The sequence below is a fragment of the Ammodytes marinus genome (genome assembly GCF_949987685.1).
Source record: "Ammodytes marinus genome assembly, chromosome: 10".
Taxonomy (NCBI): domain Eukaryota; kingdom Metazoa; phylum Chordata; class Actinopteri; order Uranoscopiformes; family Ammodytidae; genus Ammodytes; species Ammodytes marinus.
This window is the reverse complement of record NC_137214.1, coordinates 28,246,179-28,266,664: the sequence shown is the minus strand read 5'-3', so window position 1 is coordinate 28,266,664 and position 20,486 is coordinate 28,246,179. Positions and strand designations below refer to the sequence as shown.

Sequence of the window (20,486 nt, the reverse complement as noted above, 5' to 3'; positions counted from 1 at the left end):
GAGTCACTGAATGCACCTCTAATCAAGCCTTTATTTTTCATACTTGTCATCCGTTTCAAGTGTTGAAGCCAGAAACCAAGTTCATTTAAAATGCAGTCATTGGTTTCTGTCACTTTCCCTGAAATGCAGAAAGCACAGTTGCTCCCACGTCATCGTTAATGTGACTGTGAGGCAGCTTTTCACACTTCCTCTGCTAATTTGTTTTTCCACTTCAAATTTTTCCTCAATACTCTGAACCAAAAATCTCAACTTCTAAAAGCACTCACGTCAACTAAACTTTCCATAATCATTCTGAGCACTTTTCTGAAGGCTATAAGAGATGGATTTGTTTATATGTTGTTAATTATCTGATTTATGATACATTATGGTCTTGCCGAAAATGTATTTTTAAGACTTGTACATAGTATTTTTAGATTTATGAAATTAAAAGGTTGTATCCAAAATCTGTCTTGTAAAAATTTCACTCACTTATATGTTGTAGAAATTAATTAAATATTTTTAACTCCAAAATCTAGATTTCTGATTTTTTTTAAAGGAATTGCAAATAATTATTTAGAAATTTCCCAAAATTTGCATTTTTATTCGAACATTTCTATAAAAATTGTAATACAAAACATACTTCATTTAATGTAAGTAATCAACTGGCAAAGTCTCATGAAGATATCTATACATTAAAAATATTACCTTATTCACCTGCAGTGTCTCACTATAGTCACACCAGGCTTAGTCTGGCATGACCACTTCCGCCAGCGTCTATTCGCTTGCGTCGAAAAGCTACGCAGCCCTGACGCAGCCCCCTCCTTTTCCGGTTGCTGGCTTTCCCCTATTGTGATCCCCCTCAAATTCGGAAACAATTCGCTCACAGTCAACCCGTGTGCTTATGTGCAGCGCTCTCTCTCTCTCTCTCTCACACACACACACACACACACACACAGTGTGGCGATACTTCGGGATAATAATATTGGCGGCGGCGGTCCGGGATGCATCCTAGCTTAGCCTAGCTGTCCAACTTCATTGTACAACTACCCCTGGGCAGAAATACCCTCATAAACTCTGGAAAATGAAGCGTGGGGGTTTGAATTGAGCACCGGACCTTATAACCAGCTAGATTAAGATCCGCCGTTCCCTTTCTTTGGTGAATTAGGGACTATGCAGCGGTGTTTTAGCGACGGGGAAAGATTCCAACGGCTTCCACTATCACCTAGCAACTCTTACGGCTACTTGCTGCAGTTGGTGTAGCGCTCACAACGTCAAAACCCTGTTCTGCCTGTAAACAGACGGACTACGGCTCTGACTACAGCGATAGGAGGTGGTGACATAAGTTCTCGAATGCTAAAAATTCTACTCGACCGCCGTAGCCGTCCTCTCAACCGCCGATGATAATGTTACCAGAGATAACACTACGTGGGTGGCTAGTTAACTCCGGTTAAGTTATCCCGTGAGCTCCTCGGGGGCTAAAGTGTATGGTGTCTTGACATGCTGGTTAGAAAGCAACACACTATGTATATTCCTTTTGTCTTTAATAGTTTTTGTGTGGCGTTTGCGGGTTTAGCCATTTCTCTGACAGTCTCTGGACGTGAAGACGTTCCATCAAAATAAGTCCCCCCCCGGCACTATTTTGCAGGACACCGCTGCTGCTTCCCGGGGTTAGCCCCGCCCTAGATGATTGTGATTGGTTTAAACAAATACAAACAGGCTAGCCCAGTTTCCCCCGGTTTCCCCACCCGAATAGACGGCTCTAAACAGAGTGCTTCCAGACCCTACTACTTGCTGTAGTTTGGTCTGGCTTTGCGTGACTACACCAGGCTCAGCTATCAAAGATTCCAACTCTCGGAACTGGCATCATTTTTTTACCACTACCAACTGGTATTTCACTGATTCTTTTTCATCTCTTCCCAAACTGGCAAGAGTTAAGTTGACATTTTGAACAGTTGCACAACAGGAGTCCCAGTCCCCTAAACACAGGCAGGTTACGTTTGGGCCATTTGACGTAGTTCAGCTGGTTCATATCTACCATGAAGATAGATGAAAAGCGCACGTATACCACTATTCACTGAATGAATGAACTTTAGGTATTGTCCTTGTTTCTATAAATAAGTGGCCTGATATCTCCGGGCACTAAATGCACTCTGGTTAGCTTTAAATAGTAAATATGTTTTTTCCCTGAGGGCTGCTATGCTTTTCCACATTTGCTGCTGCGAGGATGCTTCATTTTTAGAACTATTATATGGCTAGTTTTGCCTTTGAATTTGCCCCACTCATGAAATGTATGACGCATGTACGGGAGCTTTGGTCATTTGGTGGTTAAATTGGTTATCTACCTATTTCTGTGTCTTATAAATTGATCAGATTAATCATTTAGATTTGTTTTAATTTATGATATAACTGATACACGTGGCAGAAGCTTGAGGTAAATGTAATGGCGTATTTATAATTTAGCAATTTGTGCTGTTTTGAATAAGAATCATTTCCAGCAAACATTGTTGACATCTGAAGCTAAATTGGCTGAATAGTTATGTGTTGAATTATTTGGTGGTCAGTCAACCTTCGTCAGACTTTACATGACCTATAACAGATGACAAGAAGCCTACACATACGTACATACGTTTCACTGAATAGTACTTTATCATTGCCTCAAAATTGTTGCTCTTCTTCACCCACTGGAATGTATTTGTCTCTGTGTCTCTCATGTACATTATGTGCTTTCTTTTTATGTTTGTTTTATATTTCATTCATTCTAGCTGCTGCCATTTTGGCCAGGCCTTGCTCGGAAAAGAGGTCATTTGACCTCAAGCAATTTTGCTTGGTGAAATAAAGGTTAAATAAAATAAATAAAAATTTGTATATATTCATTCATATTAACAAAGAAAAAACAACCAATCCATGGGACCAGGCAAAACGCAGTGAGAAAAGAAAATATATTTAAAGTGAATTCCCTACAAATATGTAAAGATAACTATCTAGGTAAAGTCAACAACAACCCGCCCAAAAAAAGAACAAAATACAATCTTAAACGTTAACATCCCGTTACTAGGCAGACCTCTAGCCTGAAGCTCTGGCTGTGCTGGACATCCTTCACTGACTCACTGTCCACTACACTCTACACGGAGGACTAAATAGTGTCGCAAATGGCAAAAAATAAATAAATAAATCTAATGATACTGATTACCCTTTATTAGTAGTGGTCTTAATGTACCTTTACAATGCATTATGATAGCACGCGTTTGGAGACTAAATTTAAAGCTGGGGTATATGATTTCTGATTGGTCAAAGTTAACATGAGCTGTACACTTTGACCAATTAGAGCGAGGCTCCGATTCTCTGTTCTTATTGGCTGTTGGGACTGTCCATTCACTTTGGCACGACTTTGTTGGTGTAGAGCGTGTCAGGGAGGGACCATAGGGGCAAGTGGAGCGGTTGAGATATTTGGATTCGAATCTCCATCCCACCTGCCATTTTCTCCCCAAATCCTCCACCCCAGCTTTAATGCTACTTTTCACACTATACACTATGGGACAATTTAAGTTCAACATATAATGTATGACATTCAAACAACACAACAAAAATGGCCAAACAAACAATAGAAATGCCTATTATAGTAAAGTCAGACATGTAGCTACAGTGATACAAAGCACCATGTCATTTTAATTGAAGAAACAGAATATGACTGCATTTAGTGTCAAACAAGCTTACTTACTGATACAGCATTTCACATTCGCCTTGAACATTTCTCCTTAAATAAATCAAACTACCGGAGAGCCTGATCATTTTAAATCAGCCCGATTCACATGCAAAAGGCCTTGTATACATAAACGCACCCTGATGTCTGGCTAAAAGGATTTCACCTATTACCTCCCGCCTTACATTACCTTATAAATAAGGCAGCATTTCCATAATATGCCTTCATGTTAGAGGGTCTTGAATGGCGGCTTTTTTTTTCATTGCTTTTGCCATGCGTGAGAGCCTTTCTCACTAAGGAGTAATGATCTCTTTGGCTTGTATGTGAGACGCTGTGTTTGTTGTGTAGCTCCCACCGACAGAGTAGAAAAAAACGTGAAAGCTTTTTGAATGGAGTGAGCGTGAGACACCCAGCCCTCAGTAATTATTGAAGGAGACAGAGTGAAGAGAAAGCTAAATGGAGCTGATACAGTGTGTACCGCGGCGCTACTGCATTATCACTTGAATAGGGATGCATGTTAGGATGCTGTGCATGTTCTGGCTATCTGTCACATCAGTGTAAACGTTTAGGACAAATTTTATACGCTCAAAATGCATTGCTTGCATGTCGCGGTTGGCTCACTAGATTTAATCTTTAAAGAGCGGCCTTTGAAATTGGCCCCATGCTGGTCACGAACAGGTGAACGTGTGTGTACGTCTGAGATGTATGTTTGTGTAGGGCGGTGTAATGGGTAATGTTTGTGTATATTGTGATTGTGTAAATTGTATTGTCACAATTCATCACTTGATGTTGTGGTAAGACTTGAGGCAGTGGTGGATGTAGTGACTATAGGTTCTTGTCCTTGAAGGCCACCGTAGCTTCTGTAAATCCTCAGAGGGATATCATTTACTGAAAAATCTTGAAAACATGTGCTATGATTTCGGAGCACAATGCATTGGCCTCTGATATGTACATTTGAAGATATAATGTTTAACTCATTGTTGTTCAAGCCTGAAAAATGATATGTTTTTCCTCCGTAAAACCATAACAAAATAAGCTTTTAACACAAAATATTATCCAATCAGTTCTCCTGATGCTTGTACTAAAAACTAAATTGTCAACAAACCAAAACCCAAAAAATAAATAAAATAAATAAATGGAATCAAAAAAAAATAATCAAGATTTGCTACATCTTTCAACAGTCCAGTGTTTTGTATTTTACCCCATTGGTTGATGTAATGCATCTGCTTGTTGTCTTTAAGCCCTTTGGTTAATTTATGCTTTGTTGTTGTTGTTTTTCTGCAGACAGGATCACTGAGGTGAAGACAAACATCTACGTCACCAGCTTCGGACCGGTCTCGGACACAGACATGGTGAGAGACGATAATATAATATTGGACTTTTATTGAATGTGTTTAATAACTCACCAACATCTTTGCTCATGTATTCACGCACCACTGCAGATGAACAGCCTTGTTCTTTCTGTTCATACTAACATTAAAGGTGGAGTCAGCGATTCTTGAGAAATCACTTTTTGTCCAAATATGTGAATATCTCCTCATGATCCGCTACCTGTCTTGTGGGGGAAAAAAATCCACTGTTAATACACAGCCTAGGCTCTGTAAACTGGCATGTAAAAAAACAAATGAGCACACCCTAGCTAGCAATTGTTTACAGAATCAAGGCTGTGTGTGAACACTGGATTATTTTTCAGCGCACACACTGTACAGACAGGTAGCGGATCGTGAGGAGATATTCACTGATTTTGCCATAAAAACTATTTTGGACAAAAGGCATTCTCCAGAATCACTGACTCCACCTTTAAGGAGGTAAAGATGGTTCCTTTCTATTCATTTCTAGTTCCATTATGGCATTCCCTCTGTTCATAATTGCATCATCTGCCTCAACGCGCCGCAACAATACTGAAGTGAGAGGAGCTTTCCACACCATGGCGCGATGTCTATTCATCTGACAATTTTCATCTTATAAATAATTGAAAGTCTCCTTGTTATTCCAGTCACTCCTTTGTTTATCAGGGGCTTTCCCTGTTTGTCATTCTGAAACGTGCGCCCACCTTCACATCATATTATCACCAGCGCGGCGTGCCTTCTTTACCGAGGAAGACCCATTTTTTCAAGTGATTGATCTATTAATTTCGACGCCAGAGTTCAATGCAGTGGCCTCTATAAGATATGTTAAGCATAAAGGCAGACATTGTGACATAAAACACCACTTTTATTTATTTATTTATTTATCTATCTATCTATCTATCTATCTATCTATCCATCTATCTATCTATCTATCTATCTATCTATCTATCTATCTATCTATCTATCTATCTATCTATCTATCTATCTATCTATCTATCTATCTATCTATCTATCTATCTATCTATCTATCTATCTATCTATCTATCTATCTATCTATCTATCTATCTATCTATCTATCTATCTATCTATCTATCTATCTATCTATCTCTCTATCTCTCTATCTCTCTATCTCTCTATCTAGTTGTTTAAGGTTCCCCACTTGTCATTACCTTTCTGGGTTCCACACACAAAAAAAACAAGACATTCAACATCACATAACATAATACATCCACATAGTCAGTGAGAGTAAGAAATATTTTGTTGTAATGTTATATTTCCTTCTTAAAAAAACGTTTAAAACAAGCGAACCATGGACTAATAAAAAAATATGATGCAGAAAAAAAAATCCATATCCGGATCACCACCCACATCTAATCTGTCCAGTAAATCTCAGCTCTTTAACAATGAATTTAAAAAAATCTTGCAATAAACAGATGGAAAGACAGCTGATGGGCCTGAAAACATCCCCTCCTTCAATTTCACTGGCAGAGCTCAATAATTGAAGGTGGAGTCAGTGTTTCTGGAGAATGCTTGTTGTCAAAATCACTTTTGTTGTCAAAATCTGTGAATATCTCCTCACGATCCTCTACTTGTCCATACTGGATGTGTGCTGTAAATTCTGGTGGTAATGCACTGCTTAGGCTCTGTGAACTGGTGTACAAACAAAGGGTATGTCAACAAAGGGGCCCACTGTAGCTACCAACATGCCCGTTTACAGAGCCTAGGCTGTGTATTAACAGTAGGGGCAGGTAACAGACCGTGAGGAGATATTCACTGATTTTGACAAAAAGTGATTTCGACAACAAGTGTTCTGCAGAATCACTGACTCCTACTTTAAGAAAGTAATATGTCAAAATTTAAAAATCCATGTTTTCAGATCATGTTTAGAATGTTATATTATTTCTTTATAAGTATAAAGAAGATTCTGGCATTGCAAACTAGGGCCAAATGCAGGAAATATATTATTTAATCAGAGTTTCGTCTCGCACAGCCTGATTTATTCCCCTCTGATATAAAAATGGATTTATTCAGATGCAGTTGGAGCTGTTGTTCCAGTTGATTGCTGAGGTCGTAACTTTATAAGAATTTATAGGAAGTCTGCTGACAGCGGTAGTAAAATCCGGCTGTATTTAGCTTCTGTATAAATTGTGCTGGAGCATTAGCTAAATAAACTGGTCCAAGTTAGGAAATGAGATGGATAAATCTTTCTATATATAAAACTGTGGCTGTGCTAGGGCGGATCAACCAATCAACCAAAACTGAATAGTCCCTCGTAGCTACTATAAATGAGAATGTATTAATTAATTGTTAGAAGGATACGTTTAGCTATTTCTAAACTTTTAACTTGATTCGAAACATCTGTCAACGTGTCTGTCAATTTGCCTGTGCTCCGAGGGATTATTAATGACATTTTAGTAGCGTTAATACAGTAAATGTCTTAGGATAATTAGAGTTTTTTGGATCATATAAACCAGGATTATCCCTTTACTAAAGGCGCTGCTATACACCAAACTAAATCCATTAGATGTGGTCTCGGTGTCCCACGATTTGACTGTCAGTGGCCTTTCAACTGTGACGAGAAAAAAAAATTGAGGATTTCATTTCTCTCTCTCTCTCTCTGTCTCTTTCACTCTCTCTCTCTATCTCTCTCCCTTTCACTTGCTGTATAAGAACACACACACGCACGCAAACAAATACACCCACAGAAACATACACACACACATACACACACACACACAAACATAAACACACATACTCTCTCAAACTCACTCTCTCATGCAGGCACACACACACACACGCATGCATGCACGTACGCACGCACGCACACACACACACACACACACACACACACACACACACACACACACACACACACACAAACACACACTCACACACACACTCTCTCTCTCTCTCCCTCACACTCTCTCCCTCACACACATGCACACGTATATTTCACAGTGCAGTGCTTTTTGCCCTAAATCTGTTCCTTGTGTGTGGTTTCTTTTGACAACAGAGGATAGTGGGTCAAGGGGATGGTTTGGCTCTAGGGCTCAGAACGCTGAGAGGAACACACACACACACACACACACACACACACACACACACACACACACACACACACACACACACACACACAGAGGAACACACAGCGGATTCACCTTGACACACACACACACACACACACACAGACACACACACACACAGAGGAACACACAGCGGATTCACCTTGATGGATATTTGACAAAGACAGGTAAGCTCATACAGCAAAGCTAGATACAGCGCCCAAGGTTTTTAAAGTGGCAGGTGAAGTCAGTCGTGAAGAACCGCTGCTTGTCGGCTCAGACGAAACATGGCAGTGAGAAAGAAAGAGCCTTGTGTTTTGATAACGGGGCTCAGTTTCATATAGTGGAACATTTTTAAAGCCCTTGTAAAATCCACCCAAATCCTTCTAGCTATGTAATGTGGGGAGTAGGTTGCATGATAGTAAAGCATCTGAAAAGAGTTATAGGCATATTTATCTATCCAAATGAAAGATATTGTCATTTAAGTTTGTTGAACTTTACAGAAAGTCTGTTCAGATGAGGCGGGTTATGCTCTGGTTCTTATTACACAATAAGTATTTTGAACCAATCACGTCAGTTCTCTGCCCGAACGTTCTATAAAGACAAAGACTGTTGCAATGGAGACCGTTTGATACGGCCACACACACACAGTCAAACAACGTTGATATCATATATTTAATTTGACTATTTTCGACTAGGTTTCCAGAGGCTTTATACATAAACATGACTGTCCCCTTCCATCCACAGGAGTACACCATAGACGTTTTCTTCCGTCAAAGCTGGAAGGACGAGCGGTTGAAATTCAGCGGTCCGATGAATATTTTGCCGCTGAACAACCTGATGGCCAGTAAGATCTGGACCCCGGACACCTTCTTCCACAACGGGAAAAAGTCGGTGGCTCACAACATGACGATGCCCAACAAACTGCTGAGGATCAAAGATGATGGGACGCTGCTGTACACCATGAGGTAACTAGTCCAACAGTTGTCTTTATGTTTAATGTGCTAAAATGGATTTAAATTAATAGTTTGACATTGTAGGGGATACACTTATTTGCCTTCTTATGTCCTTACTTTAAGTCCTTACTTGAGTCCATTGGGTGGTAGGATGTCCTAGAGGAAGAGGGGCCGACCAGTAACCATGAGGTCTCTGGTTCCTCCTCCCAGTAACCATGAGGTCTCTGGTTCCTCCTCCCAGTAACCATGAGGTCTCTGGTTCCTCCTCCCAGTAACCATGAGGTCTCTGGTTCCTCCTCCCTGTAACCATGAGGTATCTGGTTCCTCCTCCCAGTAACCATGAGGTCTCTGGTTCTTCCTCCCAGTAACCATGAGGTCTCTGGTTCCTCCTCCCAGTAACCATGAGGTCTCTGGTTCCTCCTCCCAGTAACCATGAGGTCGCTGGTTCCTCCTCCCAGTAACCATGAGGTCTCTGGTTCCTCCTCCCAGTAACCATGAGGTTGCTGGTTCCTCCCAGTAACCATGAGGTCTCTGGTTGGATCCCCGGCACCAGACAGGAGGGTGTTAGCAGTAAAACTAGTCGTGGCTGGTATTACATATAAGGTGCCTACCATCTCTACCATTGTGTCCATGAGAGAGACACTTAACCCCAAACTGCTCCAGGGGCGCTGTACTATCGCTGACCCTGTGCTCTGACCCCCTCCGAAGTGGAAAACTTGACAGGGGATATGCGGAAAGACAAATTTCAATGTGCCCTGTGTGTACAATTGACTTACTTAAGATTCTGGTTATGCTGCCATCACAGGGCTGTCAGAAATTAATTCATTAAATTCAGCTTTACAAAAACGTAAACTGTGCACTGTATTAAAAATCCCTAGACAAGTTGTCTGCTGCGCTGCTGAGTGAGGATTAACCTTGTATTTCAAATTGTACATCTTTGGTTTTAACCCAACAGTTATTTTTGAGACGTAGAGTAAAAACACATGAATAAGATGTTATAAAAATAGCAAAAAACATTATAATCTCCATGAAAAAGTATTTATCCGTAAGATTAAGCCAACAGCCAGCAGACTGTAGCTTCATAGTTAGCATACAAACATTAAAATGATATCAAGAAAGTGAATGGCTTACCCCCTCCAACATGTTGAAGTATTCCTCAAAGGTGAAATGACTTGGACATGTGACAGCCTTATAGGAGTGATGTTTTCTCCATGCATTTTGCTATAGAGTTCTTTTCACACAGGCTCAATGGGGCTTTCTAATACTACAGTTGCCTATGATGCAGTTTCTTATCAGAGAGCCTAACATACAACCTCAGCACAAACACACACACACTAATCCTGTGATTCCTGCCGGGCCCTGCAGCACCTTGTTTACTTTGCTCTGACGATTACAGTTAAGATTAATTTAGATTTCCAAGCACCTCCAGATGGGAAGCTTATTGAACTAGTGCATGAGGCTTGGGATTTTTTTTTTTAAATTTTATTTATTTATTTGTTTATTTTTCATTTGTTTAAGACTGTGCCTTGTGCCTAATCTGTGCTGTTTTTACTTTTACTTTTTTAATGCATTTGCAAAGTGTCTTTAATTTCCTGTGACTTGGTTGCTGCAGGTTAACTGTGCATGCAGAGTGCCCAATGCATCTGGAGGATTTCCCCATGGACTATCATTCCTGTCCGCTAAAATTTGGCAGCTGTGAGTAACTCTGATGATGATAGCGCCTCAGGGACTATTAAGAAAAATGCAATTTTCTTTATTTCTCTATCTATCTATCTATCTATCTATCTATCTATCTATCTATCTATCTATCTATCTATCTATCTATCTATCTATCTATCTATCTATCTATCTATCTATCTATCTATCTATCTATCTATCTATCTATCTATCTATCTATCTATCTATCTATCTATCTATCTATCTATCTATCTATCTATCTATCCATCCATCCATCCATCCATCCATCCATCCATCCATCCATCCATCCATCCATCCATCCATCCATCCATCCATCCATCCATCCATCCATCCATCCATCCATCCATCCATCCATCCATCCATCCATCCATCCATCCATCCATCCATCCATCCATCCATCCATCCATCCATCCATCCATCCATCCATCCATCCATCCATCCATCCATCCATCCATCCATCCATCCATCCATCCATCCATCTATCTATCTATCTATCTATCTATCTATCTATCTATCTATCTATCTATCTATCTATCTATCTATCTATCTATCTATCTATCTATCTATCTATCTATCTATCTATCTATCTATCTATCTATCTATCTATCTATCTATCTATCTATCTATCTATCTATCTATCTATCTATCTATCTATCTATCTATCTATCTATCTATCTATCTATCTATCTATCTATCTATCTATCTATCTATCTATCTATCTATCTATCTATCTATCTATCTATCTATCTATCTATCTATCTATCTACCTATCTATCTATCCTAACTATTTTGTTGGCAAGAGAGCAGCCTGAGAACCAAGTGAAGCTGGAATGTATGGCTCAAGTTTTCTGGCATTATCTCTTCAAATACATTTGAAGAAAATGAGCAGCATTTAAAGCAACTATATGTAACATTTTGGTTACAAAGTTACATAGTGTTGCTTTAAACAGATAAAGAAGAACTGACTGAGTGGGAAAACAGGAAAAGAGGGGCTTCTGAATTCATCCAAATGTATAATTTTTGACTTTGTATTGCCATGGCTTCCTTAACATTTGGATGATACTACTTTTGCTTTGAGCTGCTTTTAAAATATTTGCTAAAAGAACAAAGGAATTATTAGGTATCAGGGCATCAGTACATGTTGGGTCAATATGTCTGAAATGCCTTTACTAATCTCATATTCACCTTTCACTGTTTTGGTGACTTTCAATACCTCACCTCAATCTCTTACCCTGTCGCAACAATACAACAATCTATTGCACAAAATGATTAGCTGAATATTTGAGTTATTGCATACAGTTTTCCTGTTTCCTAAGAAATTTTTGGGTTAGTAGACAAGCTTCCCAGATATGATATTCAGTGTCTACTATGAGTAATTGTTAAGGGCAAATGCCACAGTACATAAAAATGCCTTTTGGCGTTTTTACAAATTTCATCTTCAACCACTGAGAGGGTTTTTTCTCTCTGCGGTTGTTGTTGTTTTTTCCTCGGAAAACCAGCTTCAAACACAATGCAGTAGTTTTTCGTTTTTCATTTGGGTCAATGAAAAAAAAAAATGTCTCTCAAAATCATCACTAGCTGCTGCTGCTGCTTCTGGCCTAGATTTGATCCCCAATAGATTGATTCTCTTCTCTTGTATTTTGAATGTATTTTTTTTAGATGCTTACACCATCTCAGAAGTGACGTATGCTTGGACCCGTAATGCCTCGGACTCTGTGGTGGTGGAAGGAGAAAGTTCTCGTCTGAACCAGTATGATCTGCTGGGACAAACGGTGGGACAGGAAACCATCAAATCCAGTACAGGTCAGTGTGTGCTTTTGTTTTTTTATATAATTTATTTTTGGATTTATTTTATTTTCTAAGAAGTATCAAACTGGTAGGATTGGTGTATGTTTGGGTGGATGTTGAGCTGGTCTAAACCTCCTACATGTTGCAGGAGGCGGCCGCTGTGAAATGCTTCAACGCTTGAAGTTTTCTTCATTTTTGTTACTCACTTTTTTGGGCTTTAAATATTGCAGGGAAAACATTTCTTTAGTCTTCCTCTGCATGACAAAGATTCAACTAAAAATGCTTTATTACTTTAGAGTCCAAAGTTTTTACTGAAAAGATTTTGGACACAGCCTTTTCTCCGTCCTAATGTTGCATAGTCAACCTTTAAGAACGAAATGTATCATTAATTGAACCACTAACAACAACATATGAATACATCTTTCTGTTATAACCTTCAGAATAGTGCTAAGAATGATTATGGAAAGTTTAGTTGATGTAAGTGCTTTAGAAGTTGAGATTTTTGGTTCAGAGTATTGAAAAAAATGAATGTTGAGATAACATCTGTTAAAGATGATTGTATAGGAGAAATATACAGACGCAATCAGACCAGGTTTAGTCAAATAAACACCTACATTTACATTTTGGAAGTTTTATTTATACTTGTATGAAAGAAGACATGTTATGGAAGCAAAATAGAATTTCAAAATCGACCAGTTTTGGCCCTGCAGTGTCTCTCCTTAAACAGATTTCAATATAAAATAGCTTAAAGATGCTGATGCAGAACTAGATATACAAGAGAGCACATCTGTCTACTGTAACTATCTAGCTGTCAGAACCACTAACAGAGGAGCCCAGGGAGAATAGAATAACTGCTGTAGTCTTTTTCAGTGATTTAAGTGTCTTGTGTTGGCGCCCGTAGACACAGAAAATGTCTCTCAAAAGTGCAGTAATGCATGAAATGACAAAGATAATCTATGCCCTGTGCCAAAAGAGAAGTGAATAACTCTGTGTGCATTTAAAATGAGGCTTTTTCTCTCAAAAGGACCTGCAGGAAAACATTTGACAAGCTCATTAGTGGACCAGATAATTAGCTCTGAGCTCTAAAACATGGAAGTAGGAAGCAAGAATGAAGGAAGAAATAAATGTTTTACACACTCAAACTATAGTTGGCAGAGTCGGTCTGTCAAACTTTGGTTTATACAACAAGCTGTAGTGGTGTGCAGGGAAGAGTTATGTTTTTCAGTGGTTTGGAACTAGGCCCCTTAGTGCCAGTAAAGGGAATTCTTAATGCTTCAGCTTTAAAAGACATTTTGGATAAGTCTATAAGAGAGTTTGGAGGGTGCTTTTATTTTCCAATGTTGGTAAGGCTGGCTTTGGATTATTATGTAACGATTGGGGAAAAAAACATATAAATTCCCTACACCGTACCATTACCTCATGGTGCCTTTGTAAGCCCTCTACAGAAGCTACGGTGGCCTTCAAGGACAAGAAGCTATAGTTACTAAAGAATGGCATCGTCCACCACTGCCTCAAGTCTTTCCACAATATCAATGAGATGTATTAAAGGGATAGTTCAGTATTTTCGAGTCGGGTTGTACGAGGCACTTATGCATAGGTAGACTGTTACCTTAGCGATGGCATTCAGCACAGTCATTATTAGGAGTTTGGGGGGAGACGTTGCTGTAGCAGAAGTCAGAGGGGGCCAGCTGAAAAACGTTTTTTTTTTCTTTTTTTGCGCCATATGCTTAGCCGGTCAATTGTACGCTAAATAGTTTATCTTCATCGCTGATTTGCGGACTGACATACTTCACTGCACCGGTGTGATTGAGGCGCAGTAATACATGGCCGAACTACGCTTGAAAATAGTGCAAAAATAAACGGCTGTATGCGGGTGCGGTGTACATTTTTTTAATGTATTTGTTTTCAAAGGCACTGTGAAATGTGGCAGTTACCGTATCTGTAAGTATGTTGTCATCAGCCTGTACAGAACTAGAAATACGCGGTTTCCAAGACAATCAGTTGTCAAATTTAACTTTACAAAGTGAATATAGAAAAACACATAACGTGAATACAATAGAGAAACAAGGCTTTGTTATAAAAGAAAGAGTTAAAAATAGAATCAACACATTTACATGCAAACACACAAACGCAGAGGCCAAGAAACTGGGCCAGAACGTGAGGATGAATTCAGTAAACAATATTTATGTCCGTGTGTGTGTGTGTGTGTGTGTGTGTGTGTGTGTGTGTGTGTGTGTGTGTGTGTGTGTGTGTGTGTGTGTGTGTGATAGATAATAGAGACAGGAAGTATAGACCGGAGAAATAGCTTCAAAGATGAGATTTGAAAGTGGATGCTTGGTGGCAGCTGTTTGTTTACCTGTTAACATGCAGCGAGTGACAAGGAATCTGACAACCACATCTGACAAATCAAACTGTCTTTGAACGCTACGCGATGCATCTTAAGTTACAAATAAGAGTTTACGGACGGAGATTCTGGAGAGAAAATGAGGCCAGTCTGCTGTGTGATGTTTATTTGTTCTTTCGTTTTTCTGTAAGCAAAGGAAAAAGAAAATGCTTAAAGCTATGGTGCGTAACTTTTTCATATATTTATGTTGGTTACATTCAAGCCATCGCCAAATGAGGTTAACACAAAGTTGATTAAGCCTATCAGCTCTACACAACTGTATCTGTATTTCTAAGTATGGCAGTGTTTAACCCTGACAGCTGCCTGAGCTGCTAGAAGACATCCACCATCTACCTTGTGTTGTTTACTCTTCACTTCGTGTGTGTGTGTGTGTGTGTGTGTGTGTGTGTGTGTGTGTGTGTGTGTGTGTGTGTGTTTTTCAGTTTAACTCTGTCGGGAAGCATCATGTTGCACAAAGCAAATAAAAATGGAAATAGAAATTGACTGTGCAATGCAATAACGTGCTCCTCTCCGTGAGGCGCCCTGCTGTGGCAATGCACCGCGGCCGAATGAAGTACTTAGCACAGAGCTAAATAACATGCAGGGACCTCTGCGAATAATCCAGCGCTGGTTATTAACTTAGGAAGTAAAGGCCCTCCAGGGTGCACAAAAAACAGAGACACACACACACAAACACACACACACACACACACACACACACACACACACACACACACACACACACACACACACACACACACACACAGAGAGAGAGCAGGTAGAGACTGGCTGGGTTAGTGAGTGGATCAGTAGACAGCACACGTCAGCACACACAGTGTTCAATTTAAACAGGCGCACGGATCAATGGAGGGAGATGGGAGGGAGATTGGTCTAACCATCAGTTGGCAAGGCATGCGGAATTGCCAATTTTCATTTATTTTATTGACTTTATTTAAATTTTATATATACAGTATATAGCTATATCTCTTTAAATTGTCTTTATTGTCTTTTTTTGTATATATTATTATTATTATCTTAAAAAATCTGTGATTTCATTTTTATGTAAATGCAGGGCAAAATCTATCTATCTATCTATCTATCTATCTATCTATCTATCTATCTATCTATCTATCTATCTATCTATCTATCTATCTATCTATCTATCTATCTATCTATCTATCTATCTATCTATCTATCTATCTATCTATCTATCTATCTATCTATCTATCTATCTATCTATCTATCTATCTATCTATCTATCCATCCATCCATCCCTCCCTCCCTCCCTCCCTCTCTCTCTCCCTCCATCCATCCATCCATCCATCCATCCCTCCCTTCCTCCCTCCCTCCCTCCCTCCCTCCCTCCATCCATCCATCCAAGAATAACTGAAGGCTTGTGTTGTGGCCTCAGAAAACACACCTGATGGATTGAGCCAAATTCGACAGACACACAATTTATCGCCGGGTATGCTTATGTCGCCGTGGCAACGTGCCTTGTTGCCACGGCGACATAAGCATAAACTAATGGCAGAGTGCTTGTGTGGCAGAAAAGAAAAAAAAGGAGCAGAAGTCACAAAGAAAAAAGCCTTAAAAATGATTGAAAAGAAAAAGATTTGAAAACACACATACACACACACACACACACACACACACACACACACACACACACACACACACACACGCACACACACACACACACACACGCACACACACACACACACACACACACACCTAGGTCAAAAGAAAAGATTGGAAAACACATAGGGGCTCTAGAATGGAAAGCAACCAGATTTGAGCCTTTTCAGACCTCAAATTGTTATTTCTAGTGCAGCAGTCTGAGAGGTTTGAACTCATAGGCATGTCACAAGGGATCACCACTAGACACGCTTTGATTCAAGGCAGTGTGTGAACGCTATCATGGTTATTTAGGCAGCTACAGTTTTTGTGTGTGTGTGTGTGAAAACATCCCAATATGAGGAAATACAGCAGAAAGTCACGTTTATTTTTCATTTGATTTCATGTTAATTTGATAGGGACAGATGCTGCCACATAGACACTTGAACAACACTTCTCCAATGTACAGCATCACAGCATTTAAAGCTACTGCTCATTTCCAATGCCCGTTCAGAAGGGCCTTTAAACAATCATAAAAAAACACATACACTGACTGCACCTTTACAGTGCCTCTGTAGATTGATGTCATTACTATATCTGACGGGTCACAGCTGTATGTGATGAAATTCAGGAAATTCTACACATCGCAAACGACCGGTGGGATTACAAGAATAAATCTTTTCTTTCTCTTGACATATCTGACTACAGAATAGATCAATGAATAACGGCACAAGTCACATACAGGCAAAACAATCAGACTTGGTCCCACTTTTGCCTGTAGTCTGTAGAAGCCTAAAGGAAGATTGTTTTTTCTGATCTTTGACTTAAAGGTACAGTGTGTAATATGAGATTCTATTGCATTGCTCCCTTGCTAACCCCTCCCCTTTGGGAGAAGTTACAGAAGCTACAGTGGCCTACAAGGACAAGAAGCTATAGTTAGTAAAGATGGCATCATCCACCACTGCCTCAAGTCTTTACACAATATCAAGTGATGAGGTGAATATGTATTTAGTTATTTATTCTATAGTACTTCTTCCTAGTCTTCCAACAGGTACATTTTCCCAGGACGCCCACTATATATAAAAATGCGTAAGGCCGTTAAGTTTGTCCGCTCAGTGCTTCTGTAGAAACATGGCGGCGCAACACACTGAACCTTTAAAGTGAGTGAAGACAAGTAGAGTCTTGCTTGACATGGCCTTGTTGATAATGGGTGAAAATTGGTTTAAGAAGCAGTTGAATTGAGAAATCATGTCTAAACCTAATTAGCAGGAGGCCTGTGTGATCATGCCCATTCAATAGAAGGACGTTTAATGTTAGATAAAAATCCTTGCTAACCCATTGCCACCTTTTAAGTTGAGTATATTAAAGAAATGTGATTGTGGTACATGGGAAGATCTGAAAGCATGTATCATTTTCTGTTTCCGTGAGTGACGGGACTGATCTATATTTAGCAATACTACCGGTGCTTAGTCGAAGGAAAGAGATGTTGGAAGAAGAGATCTTAATGATGGTGTAGGAATGTGTAGGCGTGCGATAATAACTGGGAGGCAGGCGTTGTTTTAATGCATTTTTTAAAGTGCATTTTGTAACAATGGCGTATAAGACTACTGCAAAACATCTTATAGATCTAACTGTCTCTTCTTAGATTGATGGATGTGTATTCTCCACTTTGTGCTGCGTGCTGTATGAAAGTACACTAGAAGAAATGTGACTTTCGCTTTGGCTGATGCTCAGCTTGCAAAACCACAGGCGTAAGCTATAGTGCGTAACTTCTGTCGCCCCATGAGTAATTCCGAGTAATTACAACAGGACTATCATCTAGGGTTTTATGAGCACTAGAAAAACAACTGAAACATGTCTTGGGATTTTCTTGGCTCCTGCGCCAGTGCCGGGGGGGGGGGGGGGGGGGGGGTGACACCAGTTTGTAAACGCTGCCATACTGAGAAATACAGAGAGAGTTTTGTGGAGCTGATAGGATTAATCAATTTTGTCTCAACTCCAATGGCTTGAATGTAACCAACATTCATTTGCATACAAAATGTACGCACTATAGCTTTAAAAAGATTGGACGGAGGCTGTTTAAAACGTCAATACAAGAGGATGAGTTTCATTTGATGATCGTGAAAAAGTTTGAGAAGTGTGTTTCCCTGGTTGGTGGACACTGACCTCGGGTTGAAGTCGAGGGAGGAGTGGGCGGTGTGCAAAACGTCACAGTGAGAGTTCCATGGCTGTGTTCCTAACGCCCTACTAACGTCCTACTCATACTAAAAGCCATACTAACGTCCTACTCATACTAAAAGCCCTACTAACGCCCTACTCATACTAAAAGCCCTACTAACGTCCTACTCATACTAAAAGCCCTACTAACGCCCTACTCATACTAAAAGCCCTACTAACGCCCTACTCATACGAAAAGCCCTACTAACGTCCTACTCATACTAAAAGCCCTACTAACGTCCTACTCATACTAAAAGCCCTACTAACGCCCTACTCATACTTAAAGCCCTACTCACGTCCTACTCATACTAAAAGCCCTAGTACTCACGTCCTACTCATACTAAAAGCCCTACTAACGTCCTACTCATACTAAAAGCCATACTAACGTCCTACTCATACAAATTTTGACGTCAATTTGAGTATGTTGTGGTTGTGTATGCGAGTTTGTGTAGGTGAAAAATGCCTGGATTAGTACTTACTGCCGGGTAGATTTTGTGTATGGATCGATAGGTTACTTTTCCTACTTAACCGCCCCACAATGCATTGCGTCTTTCCAAACGACACAGAAGTTTTTTTTAAAATTCTTTATTGCTTCTGTATACTTCAGTGTAAACGGTCCGACCAACCTCACATACACAATCGATCGTTAAGTAGACAGTATGTAGTAAATATTGTATACATGTTGAGTATGTAGTAAGTAGGACGTTAGTAGGCCGTTTCAAAACACAGCCCATGTCTTCTTTACAGCTGAGCGCTTAGAGCAAATCTTACATTGCGTACTTAAAATGGCCCCTAAAAGAAAGACGGACTTCATAACTTCTTCCCTGTGCCAAATGCTCTAACAGTTTTCCCAACAGACAACCATTAACCAGTAGACAGAGCATTCCTCCAATGGCTGAATACTTTGCACTATCAAGGGAGGAAATCCCTGCTTCAATATCCCTGAGTTAGAATATCTTTCTATGCACTAAATGCTCCTATCTAGGTTAAGTGGTGTAAGGATGCCTCGGTAGAAAGGGGAAAAAATGCCTGCCAGTGACTGTTGCTGTTGTTTAAGTAGTCACTCCACATTTTCTGATTGGCTGAGTTTAAATTAATCATTCATTACTAGTGTGTCAGTGTTTGGTGTAGCGTATACTTGCAAACTAGGTCATTTGGCTCCAATGAATGTGCTCTCAGGCTTCATAAGGGGGACGGGCATCTTGCATAAGCATCCGAACAAGAACATACCAACACACTCTTCACAAAAAAAAGAAAAAATCTTAATACTAAGACATACATTTATTCATCACGTTTGTCTTGTTACTTGAAAGCACTTGGAAAATAGTGTAGCGGTTTTACCCCCGAATCCTGCTTGTTTTATAGTTGTTACTGTTCATACACGGTGTATAATATATGAGATTTCAGCACTGTAGCGTCATTGTAGGTTTTATCACATGAATGTAATATTTAAACTGAGGAGACTTTATGGAAATTTGTTTTGAAAACCATCAACTTACATTTTTTTTTTTTGGGACTGGAAGGGACAGCGGAAACAAACTTAAAGCACAACACTGTCATTTCAGTTTCATTTAAAGTTTGTTTGGAAACAGTTTTGCTTTTTGGAGCAAAGTCAGCTTTCATTTACGGAGTATACGGTTTGTAAATCCAAACGCATTTTGTCAAAATCAGCGGAAAATCTCCTCGCTGCGTGTGTGCTGCTGATAAATAAACGTCCAGTGTTTACACAGCCCAGGCTCT

General features: G+C 39.7%; 1 protein-coding gene across 1 annotated transcript in view; it reads left to right on the top strand.

Moving 5' to 3' along the window:
* The window catches only part of gabra2b (gamma-aminobutyric acid type A receptor subunit alpha2b), a gene marked incomplete at both ends in the record, with an annotated part of 34,945 nt that overhangs the window by 9,870 nt on the left and 4,589 nt on the right, over positions 1-20,486 (top strand). The window contains 4 exons of the mRNA XM_080035185.1: positions 4,964-5,031; positions 8,838-9,058; positions 10,659-10,741; positions 12,404-12,547. Coding sequence (XP_079891311.1) covers positions 4,964-5,031; positions 8,838-9,058; positions 10,659-10,741; positions 12,404-12,547 — 516 coding nt within the window. The remainder of the gene's footprint in view (positions 1-4,963; positions 5,032-8,837; positions 9,059-10,658; positions 10,742-12,403; positions 12,548-20,486) is intronic.